Genomic DNA, 23840 nt, shown 5'->3' with positions numbered 1-23840 from the left:
ATTTTCATATGAGTAGATATTCTAGATCCCTAGTATTTGCATCTATACAGTATTTTGGCATTCCCAAAGCCTGGTGGAACTTGGTATTTGAGGGGTATCGATTCATATTTTTTTGCTTACAGAAGGTGGATTATAGCACCACTTACCATAGCCATGAGGGAAGAAAGAAGCACAATGGTAAAGCTTTGTAAGAAGGACACATCACTCCCTTTTCAAAGAGCCTCTCCACATTAGTCCATTTTTTTTATCGCTAGGTCAGCCTACATCTTCACTGCACTAACACAGACTAAATGAAGCTTCCTAATGTGAGGAAACTAAAACATCTGTAGAGCTGTAGTGAGGCAGAGATCACATTTTTAGTGGCAAGAGCGTACGGGAGCAGGACTGTAATTATTTGGCATTTGTCTGCAGTGCCTCCTTGCCTTCCAAATGCCTTTCACAGGCTGTCAACACGTCTTTATGTTTGTGTTTGACTTGGCAGGGACTCTCAAAACCGGGTGAGTAAATGAGGAGGAGCCCATGTACAAGCCCAGTCATCTGTAACTTGGCTTAGTCTTCTGCGATCTCTCATCTGATAACCCGCAAAGCCCTGCCTTTCTCTGCATTTCGCTGTTTGTACGTTATCACTTGCGACTTAACAATCTCTTCAGATTCCATTAGCTTTACATTAGCTATACTACTGGTTTTAGTAGCAAAATAGCTACTGTATTTACAACAGCAGAACCAGACCAGTTCTGAGGCAAATAGATTATTCACTAAAAAGCAAATCAGATCTCAGCTTGACTTTAAATTCTCAGATTTGTCATTTGTGATTATTTTCATGCACTATAAAATAAAAATTAAACAACTAAAATGTCATACCTGCATACTTTTGAAATAAAGTTTAAATATTTCATTTAAAAATGTTATTATTCTAAAATCTGGAAAAAATATACTGGGAAAAGGAAGCTGAAAAACTATTTTGTTTTGGGCTGAAGTTCATGAAAGTAGCCAAATAAAAAGAAATAAAAAATGCCCTAAAGGATCAATCATTTAGGCAAACTTAATACCAAACTTCTGGATTTTTTTACACGGTAAGCTACAAACAAACACAGTTCAGACTGGAGCTACTTTGATGACACGAGGTTGCTAAATATTAATCCCCATTTCCAATATTAATCCAAGCTATTACCCGACTTGTAGCAATGTTTAATACATTAGAACAAAGCATCCTTTCCCAAAACATGCAGTGTATATGATCTGTGTAATATTCTATGTAAGCTAATATTATATATAGGAGGTGATAACCCACTATGATGCCTGAAACCATCTTTCCTCCTCAGAGTTATTTTGGTTTGATTGCTTCGTGTTAGTTACACTCTTGTTGCAGGTTCCAGAGTGATCTTTGAGTTGTATCACTAGGAGGAGGTGAAAATGTATGTGGAGAAGAAACCCTTCCACTTTCTTTGAACCTTTAGAGGACTCATTCCTGTGAGCACCATGGTTCCCAAGTGCCCTCAGGATCTTGGGAGGTGAGGGGCAGAACATGTCATTTCAAGTCCACCACTGCAAAAAGTGTTTTAGCAAACAGTTCTTGTGTCCTTATTTGTCTTAACTACGCAGCTGGAGAACTGAAGAAGTTTGCTTTTACCTCGTTCTTCACTTTTTTTTTTTTGAATGGTCCCTCATGCTGGCCTAGATGCTGTTTAAGCATGCACTGCCACAGAGATGAGCAAGGCTCCCCTCCAGCCTGCTCACACAGATGTGGTGAGGAGTGTTCCTCATCTGTGTTCTGCATGGCCAGCTAAGAATAATTGTGCTCTAGACTGGGCAAGGGAAAGGAGGGACGTGAAGGATGCCCAAGGCACTACTGGGGATGACAATAATTACCTGGAGTGGCAGCTGTGGGAAGTGAGGCAGCAGTCGGGACAGGAGCTCAGATTTGGAAGGCAGTGTGCTGCTTGGGGAAGGATGTGTTGAAGGGAATGGAGCAGACAAAATGCAAGTGCCTGCAGTTGAAACAAGAAGTTGTGCTGGAGGAAAGCTCAGAGACAGTGATGCTGCCCCAGGGCAAGGCCTGAGTATCATCATAGGCAGCGCAAGAGAGAGAGGTACTCTTGTCGTCCGGCTAGTGATACGTGTTGGATGGAAATCAGAGGTCAACTCTCAGATGTTATTTCAGATCAGTCTCCTATGGAAGATGGATGGCAAAGCAGAGCTGGGACCAGATAATGAATGAGATGATAAGAAATTTAAAAGACGAGTAAATGTAGTGCTTAGGGATATTGTTTAGTGGTTGACTAGGTAGTGTTAGGTTAATGGTTGGACTCGATGATCTTAAAGGTCCTTTCCAAGCAAGACAATTCTGTGATTCTGTGATTCTGTAAAATTTTCTCTGATAGCCAGGGACAGCACTCGGTGACTTGGGAGGTCCTTACCTATGCTGTGACTCAGGGCAAAGTGTAAACTTTCAGCTCTTTGTACTCATCCTCCTGTTACTAATCCAAAGAGTACTTCTTCATGTCAAAGCACCAGGCCTAACAATTATGAAGATAAATAGGTGCGTCTGTTCCCTCCCTTTTTCTGTGTATTATACATGGGAGTATCTTAAGGAAGGCTGTAAATCTTGACACAGTGAATTTTTTATTTTACAAGAAAATTTTTCTGTCTTGGGCTAACCAGGAGTCGCCAAGTCTCTAACCTCCATCTGCCCACACACACAACCCTCTCAGCTGAATAAAATGGCAGTTCCAACTTGCTAGTAACTTGTTTAAGACTGTAGGCTAAAACTGAGGGAACCTCTCCACTCAGGTGGGTAACCATCCCGTCCTGCCATGAAGGCACCAGTCACATCACATAAGATTCAAATGAGTCCTTTGGGCTTTCCGCGAAGTCCCTTCCCTGGGCACTGTAGGAGGCAGAGGCAAGGGGCAGCTCCTCCTTCTGCGTAATGGAGGACTCGAAAACCGGTGCCCAGAAGATTTGGTGATGTTAGTGAGCAACTGCAAGGCAGCAGAGAGTACACACTCATATGTAGGGGGGAGCTGCAAAGGTAATTTGGCTGCTAATCACCCCAAACCATTTTACCATCAGGACTGCAAGTAGACTTTGGGATACCCTTTTCACACTACACTGAGTTTTCCTCTTGAATCACAGTTCTTGTTTCTTTCTTCTTTTGCGGGTTAATTCTAAAGCAGCCTGAGAAAATCTTCCATTCTTCTAATTTGCCTAATGTCAGCAAGATTTTATTACTTCAAACCCTTTTTATTTAAGAAGAAAAGAGGGAGATAAAAGCCTAGTTGTATTAATACTCCTTATAAGCTTCAGATATGAGTGTGGCAAGCATGAGTGTGCATGTCAGGACAGGGTGTGGTAAAATTGGGACAGCTTACCAAGAAGCAGTAATGCTTTACAGAATTGAGGTGAGAAAATTTCCATATGGGGGGGAAAAAAAGAATGAAAATCTGGAAGTAGCAGTGAAAACCCAGGCGTGTTTTACATAACTTTGGCCCATCCTCACTCACATTGAGGTCAATTGTAGACTAATTGGTAATACAAAGTAGGTATATATGTATATGCCTTTATGTAACATTATTCCTTAACTGTTTTCCTGGCTTGCATTGTACTTATTTGTTTGATATTTTGCTAAGGACAAGGCTATAGGGCACTAGTTCCTTTGTAAGAAATGAGAAGCTGGGCATGTAACCCAGGCCTACAGTCAATAGTTGAGTGAATCTGCTTCTCTTGGGTTTGCACTATTCTGCGGAAAAATCCCACAGGCAACATCTCTCTCTCTGTTTGAACTGCATTTGAACAATCAAGGGCTATTTAAAGTGCTTTATGATGGGTTCTCCATGGATACCTAATAGAATTTCTTTTCAGTATGATACGATCATTAGAGTAGGTTTTCACAAAACTGTTTCTACAGAAAAACAGATGGCTTAGGCAAACAGTGGCACAAGTAAAAGGATGTATCATAAAAGCTATCCAAGAGAGGGCAGTTTGATCTACTCACCACATTTATCATAAACAGTAAAACCATTTTGAAAGTTGTTCCTGCAAATTCTCCTCATGCCCAGCAGTCACAAGCAAAATTCTATGATGTATCCACATTTTCACTCTGATCATAAAAAACGAAAAGCAAAATTGAAGACAGCTACTACATCACTTCATACGCAGGAAATCTGTGGAACTAACTAGTGTGTGTAGATGGGCATATGAGCCCTAATATATTCAGTCATGTAAGGAATAATCTATGTAAACAGCTCTGATGACCCCATCAGAACCATCTGCAACCTTAAGGTTACCCAGGTGCTTTTCTAGATTTTGGCACTTAGCACTGAAGAACTTTGCAGATAAGATTTATGCCTTGACATTATTATGCAGCTGCACCAGAGTAACAATTTTTTCTTGAAACCAAGATTTCTAGCAAAAGCAATATTTTGGCAGTGAGTAAAAAGATGAAGGAAGATCCACATGACTTTGTCTCTCTTTCCCCATTATTAACTACATAGAAGTCTCGCAGTTCTCAGTTTTGAATTTCCGATATGACTCAGAAGTAACTCTTTAGTTGTTCAGTTCACTGTCCTTCTAGGAAAGTGGTTTGATTCCCACTTCCCAACAGAGTGTACAAATGAGCCAATTCTGTTCTCCCTTATCACAAAGTTGATTGTTTCATTCTTTTCTTAAATCCACTCATCTTCAGAGCACACAAATCCACTGCATATAGAAATGTGCAAGGAAGTGTTCCAAGAAATTAAATTATACGAAGTAATAACTGTTGCACAATCGAGATGTGTCAAAAGGAGAGACGAATCTTTTTCCTGTGACCATGTTGTGTATCTAAGAAAATGTGATTTAATTATGACCCAGATTCTGCTAATCTTACAAACATCAAATGGTCCTTTATTCTGGGAACGATCCTGTCAGCTGTAACTCTTGTTCCTTGCCTTGATGGACCAGTGTCCTACTCCAGAAGCAAACAGAACTGCTGAAATCAATGGAGAATCCCACAGAGATACTATTGATTCTGAGCACATGTTAAAAAAGGGTTTGCACTTCAAGGATGAGATGTCAGCCTCAAGAAAATCAATAAATGTTTTGCAAGTGATGTCAATGGGGTCAAAACTTCACTCATAGCATTAGTTCATACAACAAAATATGCAAACTTTAATATAGTTGCAAACTAGATGACATTTGGATTATTGATTAAGCAGGCTGTGTTTTAAGACAAAATGGCAGGTGTCTGAAAAATGTATAGTGAAATATGGACCTATTTGCAGAGAAAGTTGAAAAGACCAAAATGTCCACATGTTATAGAAGCTCTGGCAGAAACACCAGAAATTAAATTGAACATATTAACTTATTAGTAGAAAGTTTTCATTATTTCTTTTGCTTCAGTTTATACCTGTAGAGCTGCTTGACATTCCACTTGTTTTCAGCACAATTTTTCCTTCGCTTTTCAGTAGTATAGTTGAATAAGATAAACTGTGTTGGAGGATGTTTCCCTAATTCTTAATTTGACAAGAACAGCAGCAATGCCTTTGGCAGTCCAGTCTTTCCTTCTGTTGTTGTAGCAGACCTAATGTTCTTGAAAGCCAAATCTTGCAGACATCTGTTCTTTCCTGATCTCTCTTTAGCATTGCCATTGGGCACAATGAAACTTTAAGTCTTTCATTGTGCTGCTCTTAGTGGTTAAGTGACCTTTTCTCTCATAGGCAAGACTTGGAGCAAGAATCCTGCCCAATGGAGATGCAGAACTAAAGGGATGTCTTCTATTCCTCTAATTTCTCCTTTGCTTGAAAATCCAAACTTTCTGGTGCTGACTTAGCTCAAATTAACATAACAATTTGGTTAGTTAATAATCTACTTGACCTGACTGTAGACTAATTTAACAGTTTAGTTGGTAACCTAGCTAGTTGATAACTGAGTTAGTTAATAATCTAATTGAGGCACATCCTTGGCTTCTGGGTTCAGCTTCCTTTTCTGTCAGAACCGATTGCATTTTGCATGCTACTTTTGCCATACTCCCTTTTCGCAGAAGTCACAGGAAACAGCACTGGGATCTGTACAACAGTGTTATACTTTTTGTCACTGTTTTTCTGCCGCAGGGCTTAGGATGTGTTTTTCTACGGATCTGTGGTGAACTGGTTTGGCATGACTGGAAGCAAACTACCCTAAAGGCAGGCACTTGAGCTCTAGTCCCTGTGACACTTCTGCTTGTTGAATACCCACCTGACCCCCTGCTTTTTTTAGAGAAAGTCTGTCCCTGTGGGGGCCTGAGGCAGGGAGCCAGGCTAAGGTCCCTGCTGCTGTGCTGGGGTCAGTAAAGCTGCTTCACTCCTCCTCTCTCCAAGTGACAGTGGGGAACGGGGACTGGGGCTGTGTCCTGCAGAGACACAGCCACCAGCCCTGACACTGGTCTGTCACCCTCAGGGAGGAGGAGGAGGAAGAGGAGAAGGAGAAAGGGGCGGAGGAGGAGGCGGTGGTGAAGCTGCTGAGAGCAGCAAGGGAGAAGAGGGGGGATGATCTGCCACTGGAGATTTTCTTTGCCTTTTAATTATGTTCTGCTCTCTCATCAAGGTTGGAGTCACACTCCTAAACCTTATTTTGTGCACCTTTCTTCACCTCCAGATGTCGGGTCAGTGTCCAGCTCATTTCAAAGAAACTGTAAATACAACCAGTGGTTGCTCAAGTTCCCTTTTGCTTCCTCAAGGGATTGCCACAACAACTGGAGGAAAAACATTGAGCGGGGCCTCACTGGCTTCCTATTCAGTGAAGAGGAGTGTGTTGCCCTCCATGCACAGGTGAACAAGGCCTCAGGAGACAGCCAAGAATCATCCAAGCTGTTGTGATGTTAGATTTGTAAGTTACTCTCCCCTCTCAAAATCCAGCCAGCATAGCCAGGTGCTCCAAGGGGGTGCCTGAGAAGAGGAGGCTTTGGGGTCTTTCCACACTTCCCCACTCTTAGTAGAGAACAAAAGCAAAAATTCACTTTTGAAACAATACATGGATACCATCATTTATTAGGTGTAATAAGCATAATGAAAAGATTTATGATAATTTTTTTTCCTGAACAGATAACATTATGTAAAGAATTGTAAGTCATTTTATACAAACTGCTTTCTCGACTCTATTTCATTTTAATTTCTGTCCAACTAGGAAACATCTTAATACATTTGCAAGTTCTTGTCTAACTACTCCCTGTTGCATATACTTTCCCCTCATGTTTATTGATCAAAGTTGAAAGTCACTCCATAAAAGTGAATGGAGTTAATCGTTTCAAAAAAAAAGTTAAGTCCTATGCCTTCCTTAATTTTAGCTACCCGAGGTTTTACTAAAAAATTTTTCTATCATTCTTTGCAGTAAAGAACATTTGGCAGGGCACTTTACATAAACTACAGATAGTTAAAAAATAGCAGATGTGTTACAAGCTAATAATCCTCTGTAGCTAAGGATTTCATGAGATTTCTTTTTCCACATAGCAGAAGTATCCATTTTTTCACTTAAGAGAAGAAATGGAGTGTTATACAGTTAGGATTAACAAGGCAGAAACCAGCAGAGTCTTGAGCATACTTCGTTGCTTGCAGTATATCCAGGCTTGCAGCACTGTGGAGTATAAGACACTGAAAGGTGTTTTATGATGTGATTTTGTCTGTGAGAACCTAAGTATGAGATGGTAAGGGCTATTTATGCATTTTACACTTACATATGACAGTATACACTTACGAACAGCAAACCAATGAAAAAAGGGCCTTTTAACAAATGTTTGATACCTACATTCACACTGCTCCAGGTTCATTCCTGATGTGTAGGGGAATCATACCTCTGCTAAAGTCCTTGCTGACCTTTTACGCCAGATAAAAGAGCTGGACCAGTATAGCAGAGCTTTTTAAAGCCATAGATTTTGATACAGCAGATAAAAGAGGCAGATGCCCATGAAGAAAGCCACACCAGGAGCCTCTTCAAACCAGGACTATATGTTGCAGGGGTGGCTTGAAATCCCTTCTGCCTGCTCTGTGCTGGCCCAGCAATGGCATGCCAGGGTTTTTAAGAGTTTACTGATGGTCCTTGCTTACTCTTACAAATATTCAGAAATAAATACATTCCACATGGATGGGTAAAAGTCAAGATGCTGGCTTTAGTAGGGGGCCTTCTCTTGTCCTTTTTTTACCCTGTCCCTATGGCTTAAGTGAATGAATGAAAAATGGAAGCAAAGCTATGAAGTGCTGGCTGACTAATTTACTACTTTGACAGTCATGGGATAAAGGTATTTGGCTTCTTGAAAAATGTGCAAAATCTTCAGGTTAAAAATGATACATACAAAATGGGATTTTTGTGAGCTGCTTTCCTTCAGGAAGATGATATATGTTGTTTTGTTTACTGGCAGTTTAAAAAGCTTTTCTGAATTTAATTAGAAATATGAATGCATTTAACTTGCGATGCAATCCACATACACCCCACTCATGGGAATGAATGAGGAAACACAAGGTTTTTTAATATTTAGACTTTATCTAACCAACCCACATCAGATATAAAGATCCAAAATAGAGTACATAACTTTATTGCAGAATGCCAGTACCTTTTTTCTACACATATTTGAAAAGTTTCCAGCCTTTTCTACTAACATCCGATGACAATATTCTGGAAAACTTATCTGGTCTGTCAGATATCTCTGGAATATGAATGCATTTTTCCTGGTGCTTATGGGGAAGAGTAAAAATATGTGGGCTTCACATTCCCCAAGATCTGATCTTCATAGTTGGGAAGGCAGCAGAAGAAGAATCCCAAGCATATTTCCATAATGGCGGTGGTCCAGCCAAAGCCATAAGCCCAGCTGAACATATTGATTCCTGTCATTTCAATTTCAGTCGAGAACTTTACTGGATAAATGACCAGGCCCATGACGGAGAACACAGCTGAAGAAACAGGAGAAAACAAAAACCGTTTAAGCTAATACCCATCACGCTGCCTGCCTCCATAATACCTGTAGCTAAACCCACCCATGTTTAGGATGATTTGAAAATCGATCCACTGCTGTGACAGACTTTACGTTATTTTTCATTGAGAGTTCAAGTGCACACAGGCAAAGACCTGGGTATAGAATCAGCGGAGGGAAATACCAGTTCTAGCATGGATATACCTGCACAAGCTAAACTTGACTTCGTGTACTGCCTTACCAGCAACAAAAAGCAAGCCTCCAATCCCTCGTATGAAGTTGAACCGAAGCGTGTCAATGGCAAACGCTATGATGGCCAGAGCAAAACAGATGACTAGAAGTATAAAGCCGACCAGGTATGTGGCAGCAGCAGCTCTTCCCCAAGCTGAAATCAGAAGGAAGATACATTAGAAAGGAACAAAAAAAATCCCTTGCAGTATTTTTCTCTGGTTTATAATGAAAGGCTAATTTTAAACAAATGTGAAAAGAGGGTCAGCTCCCGAGAAGGAAAGCACAGGAGCTTTCTCTCCTCTCATAGGTGAACATTTTAGTCCCATAAGAAATAATTCACTAAGTGCAGAACACATAAAAATGCCAGCTTTGACCTCTCATAGAAAATGCAATGGGGCTTGCATGCAAGCTTCCTCTTTAGATTTAACAATTAAGAATTGAGATCAAAATGACTGTAAGGATGGAATGTAAAGAATGGACACTCTCCTTCAATAACAAATGTTATAGCAGATGTCATAAAACCAGCAGCATTTTTCATGGACAAGGAAGATTAGACTGTCCCTGAAACTAATTAAATTCTTCCTTTAAAAAAAAAGTGTTTATACAAGCATGACCACTCTGGCATGCAAATTTAAAGGTATGGCAATAGTCCATAAATGTCAAAATTCAGTGGTTTCTGCCTTTTAAGCCTTTGTTTAGCTCTGTGTCCTAAATGGAGCTAAAGATTTGGAATCTGTTTTGTAGGGAAATTTGACCTCTGCTTTTGAACCAAAGACAGAACCATTTAATTTTAAAAAGCTTGTTCAGGACATTAATACTTTCATTTACAAATTATATAACTTTATGTTATAACATGTCAGATTTAAGCATATTGTGTTGGCATAACAACTGAAAAAAAGGTATTATTTATTCAACATTTTAAGACTTGAGGGGCAACTGCTGCTCAAAGAGATCAAAATGTCTCCTCTTCTGAATGTAAAAAGCCCACTTTGACACTTTTAAAATTGTTTACATAGATGGAGTAGGCAGTTAAAGTCTGCTGGGCATCTACAGACTTCACCCCCTCGCCTACACTATGTGTTTGTAAGGTGTCAGCTTCTAACCAAATATATACAGTAGCAGTGCCAAAAAATTATCACAGCCCAAACAACCTTGACAATAATTATAACTCAACTTAAATGCAGTGCACGCTGTTCAGTAAAAGTTCCCAACGGAACTGAGTAAGTTAAGATTTTTGATATCCAGTAACCTGCCAGTTTGTTTGCTTTGAGCATGCAAGTTATAAAATGCAAAGTGTCCTACCCTCCCCCTGGCCAGTGTCAGGTAGGCACGAAAGCCACCATCCTCTCCCTGGTGAGTGACACCTTGGTGCTCAACCTCTCTTTCCCCAGGGCCCACACCACCTCTGCTATTAGACTAGAAATATTGATCAAGATTTTCCAGCTCTACTTTCCTTCCTATCAGCCCACCAAAATCAATTTCCCTTTTTGTTTGCTTTTCACCTCCTCCCCTTGCTTTATGATCCCTGCTCTATTCTAGCTATTGCACTACATTCTCAGGTTTATGTCATGTCCTTTTTCTTCCTTATGCTTCAGCATAAGTTTCTGTCTTCTTATAGGGCTTTTCAACTGTATTATTTTTCCTATAAACAGGCAGCTGTCTGAGAAGGCTCAAAGGGACAGCAAAGATGTGCCTACGCCTTAGCTTCTATACTAGCATTTTAGCCCAAACTCTTCTCTTGGAGAGTTTACAGGAGGCTTGGAGGTAGAGCATACAATGTGAAGGTGCAGGTGGGAGGGCAGCACCTCAGGCAGAGTATCAAAGGAAAGAGCCAGGAAGAGGAATTTCTCATACTGCCACAGCTCAGTTTACTCTGTTGAGGATGCTCCTGCTCCAGCCTCTCTGCCACCCCTCTAAAAGAGCAAGAAAAAAGGGCACTTGGCCATAAGAGAAGTTGCTCAGCAGCAGTGACCTCACTGCTCTCAGATAAGAGTGTTCTAACTTCTGGCACAAGAGTGAAATGACAAGGACATCTAGAGGTGACAGTTTTTATTAGGTGCAGAGCTGCTTGTGGTTAGGTGTAAAACTCCTGGGCAAAGTGATGTCCTTTCCCAGAGCAGACTCAGAGCACAGCTGCCCTCCTGGGGAGTGCTGAGGCACCACAAGACCTGGGGGTTTCATCTCACCCACTGCCACTGCTGCGGGCAGCAGACGGTCTGCCAAAGCCCAGCCTAGCTTCCGAGGAGAGGCTGATGGCAGAGCACTGTCTCCCGAGGTGGGGGCATTGCCTGGGCTGGGGGTTCAGGGGGCTGTGCCTGGTGGCCACAGCCATGTGTGGTGGCACTTGCCCATGCCACCATTTCCCAGGCTCGCCCAGGTGTTTTTCCTGAAGTAGTGTTATAAATGCTGTGACTGCATGAAAGCTGATTGGGTGCACACCCAGCCCACGGGGCACTGGCTATATGGCAAGAAGAGACATGCTTGTTGCAGCATGCTTACAACTTCAGGAGGCATTGCTTAATCAACTAACAAACAGCCAATTTTGTGACCCTCACTTCTACAAAAGAGAAAAAAAATTAACTCAACGTTGTAAGAAAACCAATACGCAACTCCAGGTAAGGCAATAGGATTGCATGGAAGAGTCACTGTGGGTTTTTTTTGAGGAAGAGTACCCTGACTTCATCTGTCTTTTACAAAAAGCAGCAGTTATCACTAGCCTAAGACCACAGCGTGCAAACACCTTACTGTTCCAGGGTAAAAGCTAGCAAAAGCTGTGTGTAGGAATAATTGCAACTCTTTCCATGTTTGAGATACTTATTTTTCCTCGTGCTAGCCAGGATCACTAGAGTAGCTTAGTGTCTTTACCAATATAACTAATACTTACAGTTCCTTAAAAATGCTAGAATTAGAAGGATTATGCTTGTCAGAAAACACTGACAAGCGCTTGAGTGGCTAAACTGATCCCAAATCTTTCCTTATCTGACAATATTGGTTAGTGGGGTGTTTTTTGCTTTAACATAAACGAAAACATAAATAAATTGTTCTAACTGCAAAGCTTTTTCCTAAAAATATGAATCCAGGCTGAAGAATGATCATAGGTGCAACACCAACTCAAAGTACACTTGACTCTAGAGAGAAGGCAGTTGAAAGCTGAAAGTATCTAGCCCACCTGTCAAAAAATCCAAAACAGAAACAGAGGGAGCAGCAGGTTGTAGGACATCAGGCTGAGTCTGTGAAAACACTCAGCAATTTGTGAGGCCTATTTTCTCAGCCCCTAAAATGGCAGTGATGTTTTGGCTGTTTAAGAGTTAAAATGTGCTTATTAGAAAAAAACCACAACATGTATGTTGAAAAACATGTTGAATACAAGCAGGATTCTGTAATGCTTGTATGTTGGTCCTATTTCTCCCCTTTTCACCTCCTCTACCAACTGAAAGAATACCAATGAACACTATGAAAGGGTTTGTAGGAAGCTACACACCACCTGCTCTTGAAAACTCCTTCTAGCTGGCAATTTTCTGAGCAATTTTGTCTTAAAACAAGACCTTGCTACCCCAAACAGGCAAAAGGAACCCACGTTTTCATGCCTAACTCAAGCAGAACAAGGACAGTGCTTCTGGTTACGGTGTTTTGTACATCAATTTGTGAGAGCCCAGACTACCCACAGTGAATGCCATGATATGTGACTACTGGAAAAAGAAAATAAGTGCCTGTCTTCTAAAACTCCCTACTGCGTGAGGAAACCCCTGAGCTGATTTAGAGACCAGAAAGAGTCCACCCATGCCAGTACAGAGCTCACTGTAGCATATGAGCAAGATAATTAGCTGTGACAGTGTGCAATAACAACGCAGCTTTATTACTCTGCTATTAAAGCTTATACAGTTTAGAGGCAGCATGACTACCTCTTGTATTGCACCATATAAACACATTCTGAATATCCTATTGCTACCTGCAGCCTTAGGGAAGCTGATGGACTTCATCAGAGATCCGGTACCAAGAGTGTCTCCAGTTTCCTGCCTTCCTGATTTTAATCCTTCACGTGTTTTCCAGTTTGTAAAAGTGTAAACACTGTGCTTCACACATAAGGAAATAAAATTCCTTGCTTAACAGTAAGTTGAGCCAAGATCTAGTCTTTCCTTAGCATGCCATGTTTCGTGCTCCAAACAGTTCCTTTAAAAAAGAACTGACATGTCTTGAAAATAACATGTGAAGTCTACTTCCCCCATCATAAATACAAATTTTTGTGTTTCTGGTGTATATAGTTCAAAACATGGGAAAACATTCACAATGACATTCTCATGTCTTTCTTGATCTGGTACCCTCAAACCACACGAACTACTGAGTCTCTCTCTTTGGGTGACATTTTCTGAAAGCAGCCCCGGAGAGTTCAGAAGTACTTCTCCTGGTCAAATCAATAAGAACATGCTTCTCCAAATTTTCCTCCTGGCTTGAAGCTAAATACACAACTAGCACTGGAAAGAAAAACAAATGTTTATTGCCAGCTCGCAGACACCAACAATTATCTACAGGTTCTTGCTGACTGATCATTTTAACACATCAGCCACTGCAGTGAATTGTGCAGCAATTTTAGGAAGGATAGTTTTAATTCAAAAGAAACAAGGATAGGGGGGGAGGGCAAGAAGTGTAACAGACTAATATTTTACTCTGTTATCCTTCATACCACCAAGGGAAAGAAACATAAACCCTGCAGTTCTAACTCCAGTCTTACAAAGCAGTTCTTACAAGAACTGAAATCTGCTGTGGTGGTGATTCATCCCTGTGTTGTACGTAATGAGAATGTTTCCAGGCTGAGTTTGCAGAGCTCAACCTGTTTTACATCTCTCTGATTAAAAGGAAAGAGCATTATTTTGGAAACAAAGCTGAACTCACTTAGGTTTCTCAACCTGATGTCCTTCATCAGGGTGTGGTGAATTCTGCAGAACACACTCTTTACTTTGAAAAGGAACTGCTTTGGCTGTTCCATTTCATTTTTGTTTGTTCTCCTTGAGAAAGTTTCCATGTGAAAGTGAGCATGTCTGCAAAAGAACATGTGTTCTCCTTAGCTTGAATCTTAAGATGGCCCATCAAACTCATTAATCCATATCTCAATTTATCAGCTGAAGGGTTGTGAGCTGTTGGTGTATATGCAAGCCACTGTCATCCAGGACTCTGAATTCCTAGTCTTACTTGTGCAACACTGGACAGTGCAAAGTCCTGTCTTCTGGAAATCACAATTCTGTAACATGTCAACTATGGGAAAGTTCTGTGCTTTTTTTTTGAAAACAAGTGAACAATGAAACCTGATCACATGAGCTGACATTGAAATACCAGTGTGCATGTGTTTGTACACAGTCAAGATAAATCACAAACTATTAAAAGCAGCTTCTTATGAATAAACTGTATGTGCAGACTGAAAGCTATTGACTGAAAATAATTTCAAAGGAAGGCTATACAGATGAAGAAAATCACATGTTAGTCATGGATAATTTATGAACAGAATAAAATGAGAAAAAAAATCAAGGGCCTGATTGGGTGTGTATCATTCTCTGAGCTTCTACATTCTTAAAACAACTGCATTCTCTTAACATCTTTCCCTTCGGAAGTCAATGCTGAATGTTTTTCTTTCAGGTTTTTTTGTGTGAGTTTATATCATTTGGAATGGACAAAATTTTTGGTCCTTCTGTTGGACATCCTTTTTCGTAACTCCATTCTTTTTCCCCTAGCATTACTTCTTTAGAATTAATTGCCAGTTAATATGGATTTCTCATTTAATAACAGAGTATTATCTCATAACATGCAAGCTGTTTTTATGCAAGCAGGAACCAGCTTTTAGCTTGCCACTACTTAAGAGACAACCATGGAAGCAGAGAATGACCTATTTAGGTTCACAGTCAGATAATGTGATTGCAAATTTTCTCGGTGATTAGTAGCAGGTCCCACATAAATGAGAAAGAATTAGGACTTCCAATTACCCCATAATAATGATTTTAGATGACAACAGTAAGGGAAAGAACCTTATGCAAAGACCATCTATCAGTAAAATACAGTACATATTAGCAGAAAGCAGTCTGGTCTTGACAAGCATATGGTCTTGACCATAGCTTAGGGCTAAGGTGATAACTTACTTTGGCTTGGTGGGCTTCGACTCCTTTAAAGCAAAAACCCTATTAATTCCCCACCACTGACTTCACTCACAAACATACACAGACAAAGCCTGCCTCCAAGGCTTTACGTACTTCTGCAAACCTCTTCTCTTACTGAGGTAAGCAATTCAACTTAGAAACTATTCCAACTTGAATTTGAGGGGAGGAGCAGTTACATCTTGAGGGAGTGGTTCAAAATCATCTCATCATAAGCCCAGGCATGTCCAAACTTGACTTAGAAGCTGGCTTCTGCAAATCTCGTATTAATGAGGGCTGCTCCCTGATGCTTACTTAGCGCTAGGGAGGCAGAAGTGGCAGAGGGCGTAGAGCCATCATCAAAGGGAGCACCAAGGGAGTAAGTTAGCTATTAAAATAATGTGCACACAGTGCCTCAAAATTAAAGGTTTGCTCATGAGAGAGTCAGGAAGTACCCCTATCTCATACTATCTTCAGAAGCAGTTGCATACATTGTGAACATCTTGGGATTAAAGCTCAGTTTTATACACTTTAATTCTATAACATTTTTTCCTCCTATTTTTTCTGATTTATTTTAAATTAAATCAGGATTACTTACACTTGGACATGTATATGGGGGTTGGGAGGGTCAGGTAAATAAAACAGGTATAAGGTATTGATTAATCAGTACATATACATAAGCTCAGTTAATCAGACTAACAAGATGTACCTGCTCCCTAACTACCCCTGAGTTAAAGATGGGTTAAAATATTTGATGTGAATTAAACAGAATCAACTTCCATGATAACATAGGTTATGAAGTAGAACTTTTGATCAAAACAGCAGAGTGGAATCTTTCCAAGAAGCTCTTTTAAGTTTTATATTCCCGGGGCCATTTGAGACTGAAGAACAAAGAATTTACATCTCATTTCCATATGCACCAAGTATTGTTCTCACTCTTGATCCGCAGTTCTCATGCTGCGAGCAAATTTTGTTCTGAAACCTTGCTGAAAGTCACTTTTTGCACTAGGGAATTTCTTTCTGATAGAGAGCAGCTGTGAATCTGGATCTAATTTTCTGTTAGAAGCAACATTTTACCATTTGCAAAAAACCCCAATCACCAACATATAAGCAGAAATGGTACTTTGTGTTCATAAAATTTGTCATAAGCTCTATTTACTCTTCTTGTGAATGAAATAGCTTTTACAATGCATCTTAAAAGTCTTTATCACTTGCTGCTTATTGCTGATGGAGTCATTAATGAACTGCCCAGAGGCCTCCTACATTTGGGGCCTGATTTGGGCACAGTGTGTACATTCAACATAATAGGTGACATTAGATGTATTCAATTGCAGATTAGCACTTCAGCAGGACTGTGTGTGATATGAAGTGTTATTTGGTACCAGTAGAAGGAAGCCAGAAACCTCTGGAACGTAGGCTACCATCCTCACTCCACAACCAACTTGAGTTCCTGGGAATTTTTGACTGATGAGAGATCTTGTAATGGTGCTTGACAAAGAAGAAACATGGCATTACAACACTCACTGACTCAACATGTTCAAGGTTGCTCAGAACAATGCAGGCTGTCAGTGAGAAGTGATATGGAAATGTAAAAAAGCAGTGTTTTGAGAGTTTTGTTTCTTTTCCTGCGTAACTGTGTTCCTGCTTAAGTAACCTGTTTAACCCTACAGTGGAATTCAAAATCTGTCTTGCAGTCCTTATCACCATTCAGACTATGGGGAGGTTATTATAACCCTGCTGTATCAGATTATCTCAATATGCTAGAGGAAGAGATGAGGTGAAGAGAAATGAGAGTTTAACCACAAGTTTCCATACATTTTCAGCAGAGATGCCTCCTCTGTATGTGTGAGTGAATGGTATCCTCTCAAGGACTTAAGGTCCTGACGATGCAAAGTGTTGAGGATCTTCACAAAGTCCTCAACACCAGCAGATCATATCTTCTGATGGGGAGATGAGAACCCTCCACACAACTGCTATTTTTCCACCCAATTTAACTGTAATTATTAAAGAGAGGTTGGATAATAAACAGTGGGATGTCATCTGCAATTGCTCTCTGTAGAGTTAATTGCTGAAGAGCATAACCATTATTTAGAAAAGAGCCTGATTAAATGAATCTGCCACTAAACATATAAAGGACAAACCCTAAAATTACAAGGGAAAGCATGTTAGCGATTGCAGATGAGGAATGAAAATTGCCATGGTGATTAAATGCTCTGGGCTTGATTCCCTTCTCTTATACCTCTTTAGTAACAACGGAATGACTCCTACAAGCTGGGGAAAAATCAACTTTGTTCTTTCTTTCTTGCACCAGAGTTTCTTAAACATACTGTTGTGATATTTTCATTACGATATATATTTATTTGAGCCTGTATTTTCTAGCATTCTAAGTTTTGAATAATGATTGAATATCCTATGTTATTAGTAACTAATCTTGTAATCTCATTTATCACTGGTTAGTCCCAGGTAACATTACACTTTTAGGAGACTGATGACTTAGGAAATTATGTACTTCTCTATACATTGTCATTAAAACTACCAGCAATCACCGTATATAAATATAACTGTTTCATGTTACGATGCAGCAGGAACAGCAACAAGTTTTTCTTTTTGTTCACCCTGTGCCAAAGCAGTCAAGGTTTGCCCTGTAATCCAGGCAATGCACAGAGCATTGAGCTGGGCTCTGTCCTGGGCTCTCCCACAGGCTTCCTTGGACTGGTCAGAAACCTCCCCAGCCTTTGTTTCCCAGCTGCAAGGACACTTTTCCAAATGTACTTGAATGTTATCGAATTCTGAGAGCCTTTAGGTGCAGAACCTTGACTTCAGGGAAAGTCTGCAATAAAGGTTGGTTTGAGCTGGTCCCTGCTTCAAAAGCAGTTACTTGCTTGCTTCATTTCTATTCCTACGTGCAGACACCCTGGGATGCCAAAGAGCCACTGGGACAGCCTGCTTCTCCTCCCAGGCCCTGCTGAGGGGGCTGTCTCCCAGCCCATCCCTCTGGAAATGTTCCCATGTCACTCTGCTCAGGGCACTTGCTTCAGCTTGTGGCAAGTGAGGTGCTGGCTGTCAGACGTGATAGGAACACGGGGGAAGGCAAAAGAGTTTCACGTAGGCAGCATGGCAACGGGAAGATTGGTGTCTAGTCTGTCCTGTACCCCAGGTGTGATAAGGCACTGGTCTGCTGGAGAAGTTAGTTTTCCAGAGGGAGAGCTGTGGGGCCAGCAGTTCAAGGCCAGTGGTAGGTGTAGTACCAAGAGAGATCCTTTGCTGCTCAGAGACTGATCCCGAACACACCGTGTACCTTGCTCTTGTATCACTAGCGGGGGATTTTCGGCAAGTGATTTCTATTATTATTTCCCCAGAATAATAAATGATTCTTCATTGTAGCAAAAGATTCCCCGGACCCAAGAGCCTGATATAGGCAAAACAGGGAAGATAATCTGCTCATCAATGGGATTCTTATGATACTAAAGCAGAATATTTCTTTCCTCAAGAGGATATTATCTTTTGCAACATTCCTTTCTTTCACTTATCCTGTAGACATACTCATCTGCTGCCATATTTGAAGTAATTTTTGTTCATTATAATCATACTATACTAGCCATCCTATCTTTTAGTATTGCGTTAATATTCATGAACCAAAATAAAACTGGAATGAGCTAGAACATAGCTATCCATTATTTGCCTGGAAGACAAGATGTAGGAAGGTATCCTTTCCAGATGGCAAAATCATTCATCCCTCCACTAATCTCCACAGCCACTAAACCCTCCACATATCCTAGGAAAGACTGTAATTGAATACTACGATGTGAAAATAACTGGAGATCTGGATTCCATTTGTCATGTGGAAATGCCTTTTCCTGATTTTTTCCCCTAAGATCTCTGTTTGCACCATACAAAAGAGCCGACCACTTCAACATAAATTTAGAGCTTTAAGCTTGCAGTTATTTTGATGCCAGCATCTGCATGTGGTAGAGCTGCAGGGCTGGGTGGAACATAAGATGGGACAAGTGTAGCCATGAGTTTTTCATCCGACTGTGCATCACATTGGGACTAATAAAATCAAATCAGTTATTTTCCCCCAACCAAATTCACACACGTTTAAACAACTTCAAAGCCTGCAGTGGAATAAATTACACACTGAAAAAGTGTCTCAGGTCTGCAAGACACGCCTTGTTCAGGAGAGGCTGTACAGCCAAAAATCAAGAAAAACAAAGGAGTGCTGTGCTAGCTTCATGAAGAGATTTAACCTCTGCATTTTCTTTGCAAGCTCAGCCATGTCCCAGCCAGATACACTTCATATTGTGCTCATTATCTATCCAAAAAGCCTTTTTGTCTCTGTCTTTGTAAAGGTTCAAGCATGTTATAAGCTTGAGACCTTTATTTGTTCCAAGTGCCAGAACATTGCAGAGCCACAGTTTGCATCTCTTAATCCCTCATTGTAAACTCCATTCATTTCTAGTAAGTGTCCTAATGCATGAGATATTTTTTTCCTAGAAAACTCTATTTATTTGAGCTAAATATGCTTGAAAAGCAAAAGACTTCTGATAAAGTCTAGATCAGTGTCATATGGTTAAAGCAGAAGATCTGAACCCTTGAAGAAGATTATAGGGTGTATAAACTCTTCATATTCTCACTTTCCACAGAGTTCATAAACTTTGCAGAAGGCCTAGAGTGTGTAGATGCTTTCACAGAAGATAACTGCACTGGTGGAGTTATTGTCCTGGCTTTCCAAAAAAAAATTATACAGGCATCTTGCCTTCCCTGTGAGGCTTTGAATTCTGTCAGCTTAAGCAACTATTCAGAGACCCCAAACTCCACTGGTGCAACCAATGAAACATTTCAGCCTTCTTCCCTTCCAAACTGACTGCCCTCAACAATGTTGTCTTTTTGTCTTCTGTGTACTGTCTGTGTACATACACATGTTAAACCAAACAGCAGAGATTCAAGGGGAATTACAAACATTGTAACATTGCAATTGGAGAATTTGATTTGAATTTGTACATTATATCAGACAACTTGCAAGAACATTACAGGTATATCTAATTATGATAGGATGAAGATGTCTGTAGTGGATTAAGACAGCTACATTGTCACTCTGGAAATATTTGCTGGCAGCTGCTGGGGTACACACGTGTTATCACGTATGTTAGTGAAACCATCCCTGCAGGAAGACTGAATTTCAGAACCTACCCAGCCTGTGGCAGATTAGGCAGGGAAGCTGAGAGTAAAGCCCAGAGGAAAGGAGATGGGAACTGTGGAACAGAGGAGGGAGAGAAAGAGTTCATCTCAGGAAAGATGTACATCACTTCTGTCCTTTCTGTTTATATCACATCTTTTGTCTCTGTGCTCGGGAAGGCGTGTAATTACACTTTGTTTATTGAGCACTGTGTTTAGCTTGGCACAAGGCAAAGTTAAACATCCCACAGAACATGATGCTGAATGCTTGTTTTCTATGACCTTTCTGGAGCAGTGTGGATAAATGTAATCCCATTATTATTAAAACCCTATGTTTCAGCACTGAGGCCGGCAGAATCAGGCTCAACACAAGGCCTGGATGCTCACAAGTGAGATGCTGTCTCATGGCCTTTTTTTTTGTGTGGAATCCAAGACCAGCATCAGGCACCTGCACCCTGCGTGAGGAAAGGCAGGACCCCCAGAAGAAAAATCCCAACCCTGCACCAACTGAGCAAGGAGAAAATGATAGGAAAACCGGAGGACAGGATTGGATCTGAACACATCCCGTCTCTGGAGAGAAGGTGTCTGAAGGAAGGGGCTGGAAAGGATCAGGACAGTGACATGAGTTTGCATCCTTAATGGTCAGATCTACAGCACTCTTATGGGTCAGGGGTAACCCACCCCTGCCATGGCCGAGATCTACATTGTCATGGCATAATCTTGCAGAGGCAGAAGCCTGACAGCGTAATCCCCTGTCACTTGGCCTATGCACACGTTTTTTACATACAGGCTTTGCACATTCTCCTGTTGGTTATATGACTCCATTGTCCCAGGCATATCTTCCTTTTCCATCTGGAAATTTTTGTCCAGGAGGATTCTGAGGGTCTGCTTAGGTTTTCTGGGTATTTAGTAAGCTTTAAGAGGTCAAACGATAGATGTGTGCCCATTGAGAGCATAATGCAGTCATGCAGCACATGAACAGCGTTTCTAAGGCTTTCAGAAGCATCAGTTGACTCTCCAGTGTATGCACTGGAGAATATTCTGCATATGTGTACTAAGTCCAACATTTCTAACATGTTAGAAGTGCTGGACTTTTTGTGGATGTGATTCATGGTAATCCCAGACGTTGCAGGACAGTCGACGTAGAGGATGACCTCCCTGGTTTGTCTGCAGATGCTGTCCAGTGGGAAACTGTGCATACAACTGTGAAATTTAAGCATGTAAGAGTGAGGCAGGGTAAGGAAGGAAGTGAAATGCCAAACAACCATGTAGGACCTGAAAGCAAAGTGAAACTTCTCTTGTATTATCAAAAGAAGCAAGATGAAGCTTTTAAATATTTTCTGTCCAGTTAAAGCTGGCATTCATGACAGAGATAGTGCCCAACCTGGAGATCAGGAGGAGGGCTCACTTTTCATGGAAACTCAGGACTGAGAAGCCCTTTGCTAAGCATCGTGGTCTCTCTCCTGCTCTCCAGTGCCATGTACCAGAGGCAGCAACTGGCTTGATCTATGCCCAGCCACACAGCTGATGCAGGAGCTCTGAGGGGCAGGACTGGGCATGATGCTGAATGGAGCCAGTCTTGTCCTGGAGCCCTAAACTCACAGAGGCCTGCTACAATTAACTCGTTACATCTGAATTTTGTGTGTAGAAGGTAATAGTTTGACCATAGATTATAAACTTTCAGGAATAATTTTGAAAAGCTTTAATAAATGATCCCTGAGACTGCTTCTGCAAGTGTTTTTACATTCATTTTCAACTAGAGCAGCTGAGATTCTGAGGCTTAGAGAAAATGTTCTTCCTTTTAATTTGAATTAGCATAAATTATAAGAACGCTTGAACTTTCCTCCTGGCTCAGGCTAACACCCCGTCACTCACAATAACTTGTTTCAGACTGTGGCCTATAGCAGCTACATAGAAAAAAAAAAAAAAGAAAAAAAAAGAAACAGGGCACATCTAGAGTGATCCTTCTCTTGGCCTATTCTCCCAGACTCAGTGGCTTTCATCTTTTCAAGCTGAAGGTTGCACCTGGGTCAAAACGTTTAATAGCATACTTAACCAAAACTCAGTACAAACAAGAAATCCTTTCATCTTTTAAAGCTTTCTTTCATAATCACAAGGAGAGTCTTTCACACGACCCACCTACTGGAGCAGTTTCAGGGCAGCATTCTGCAGCCTGACACTCCCTGGGAATATCTTCCTACCATCTTACATTTTTACCTCCCCATTTCTTCCTGGCACTCAGGACTGGCTTATCACACTAATGCCAGGCTTACCTACACAGTTTGCTGTTTGGACATCTGATCAGCAGTAGCTGTTCAGTTTTGGAAAGCAGTGATTAGTGAGAAGAGGTTACTAGCTTCTTATAAGAGAGGAAGAAAACCTTAAATGCTGTAATATTGTCTGCACTGGTACATCACCATGTGTGTTTTTTTGTACTATGCAACTCACCATCTAAAGCAACCAGGTTTCTTTCTGCACAGAGGTGAGGGCATTTTTCTTCTTCATTCTATTACTCAAAAGCCTTGATGTATTTCAGTGACAGTCCCTATTGCCCATATCTTCATCTATAAATGCCAGGTATTAGATGATACGGTTAGGAGAGCTGAGGGAAGATGAGCTTGGAGATGTAACTCACTGCTTCAGAGCCTGCATCCCGCCACCCTCGCAGGTGCTTACCGTAACCCATGAGGGACTCGCAGGTCCATTCCCCACCCTGCTCAGGCCTCCTGCAGCTCTCCCATAACGACGCTTGGTGCACATAGGGCAAGGTCTGCGACTCCAGCCAGCCCCTGCCCGCCAGCGCAATGATACCAAAGATGACGCCTATGCCCAGGAGCAGGGGTAGGATCCATCTGCACCGCGTGTAGTCGAGGCCGTACTTCACCATCTTCCAGGGCGCGGGGAGGCTGGTGGGACAAGGGTGGCTGTCTCTGCCACGGACTCAACGATGCAAAGCAAAGGATGATTCTGCAAAGCTGGAAAGTGAGTGCCCGTACCTGCGAGCGTGTGTGCAGATGTTTGAGAAAAGCTTTTAATCCGGAGGCACACAGCAGGGAGGGAGGGAGGGATGGAGGGAGGGAGCTCCACCTAGATTCAGATGAGTAAGAGCTGCTGCTGAGCAATAACCAGTTGAGCTGGGGAGAAGCTTGGAGGCTGGGTTTATCTGTGGGATCCTCTCTGCCCTGCTGACTAGGTAACAAATCGGGTGCTGTTTACCCTCGGCATTTAACGCTTTCCTTCCTGCCGCTCCCCACCAGCAGGAGCATCTCGCAGCTGTGTTTACACCTTTCTGTCTCGTAAGGGATTTGCATTATGGCAGGAGAATACAGGAGACAAGCCAGGGAACTATTTGCATGGTGGTTGCTTCTGAAACTTGCCACCCTGTCCTGGTTTGGCCT

General features: G+C 41.4%; 1 protein-coding gene across 1 annotated transcript; it reads right to left on the bottom strand.

Annotated features, from left to right (window-relative positions):
- Positions 1-8682: 8682 nt before the first annotated feature.
- LOC137669140 (p53 apoptosis effector related to PMP-22-like) lies at positions 8683-23329 on the bottom strand. Its single transcript, XM_068411048.1, has 3 exons — positions 23119-23329; positions 9159-9302; positions 8683-8897 (listed from the first exon to the last, which is right to left on the bottom strand). Exons 1-3 carry the CDS (start codon positions 23327-23329, stop codon positions 8683-8685), a joined length of 570 nt encoding a protein of 189 aa, XP_068267149.1.
- Positions 23330-23840: the final 511 nt, after the last annotated feature.

This window comes from Nyctibius grandis, chromosome 1 (assembly GCF_013368605.1).
Source record: "Nyctibius grandis isolate bNycGra1 chromosome 1, bNycGra1.pri, whole genome shotgun sequence".
Lineage (NCBI taxonomy): Eukaryota > Metazoa > Chordata > Aves > Nyctibiiformes > Nyctibiidae > Nyctibius > Nyctibius grandis.
This window is presented reverse-complemented; position numbering and strand designations above follow the sequence as displayed.

What these genes read in the sequence shown, in the direction of transcription:
- LOC137669140 (XM_068411048.1), bottom strand. Translation starts at nt 23,329, where the DNA reads ATGGTGAAGTACGGCCTCGACTACACGCGGTGCAGATGGATCCTACCC. An exon ending in CGAGTCCCTCATGGGTTACG is followed by an intron (nt 9,303 to 23,118) that starts GTAAGCACCTGC and finishes TTCTGATTTCAG; the next exon opens with CTTGGGGAAGAGCTGCTGCT. An exon ending in AGGCTTGCTTTTTGTTGCTG is followed by an intron (nt 8,898 to 9,158) that starts GTAAGGCAGTAC and finishes CTGTTTCTTCAG; the next exon opens with CTGTGTTCTCCGTCATGGGC.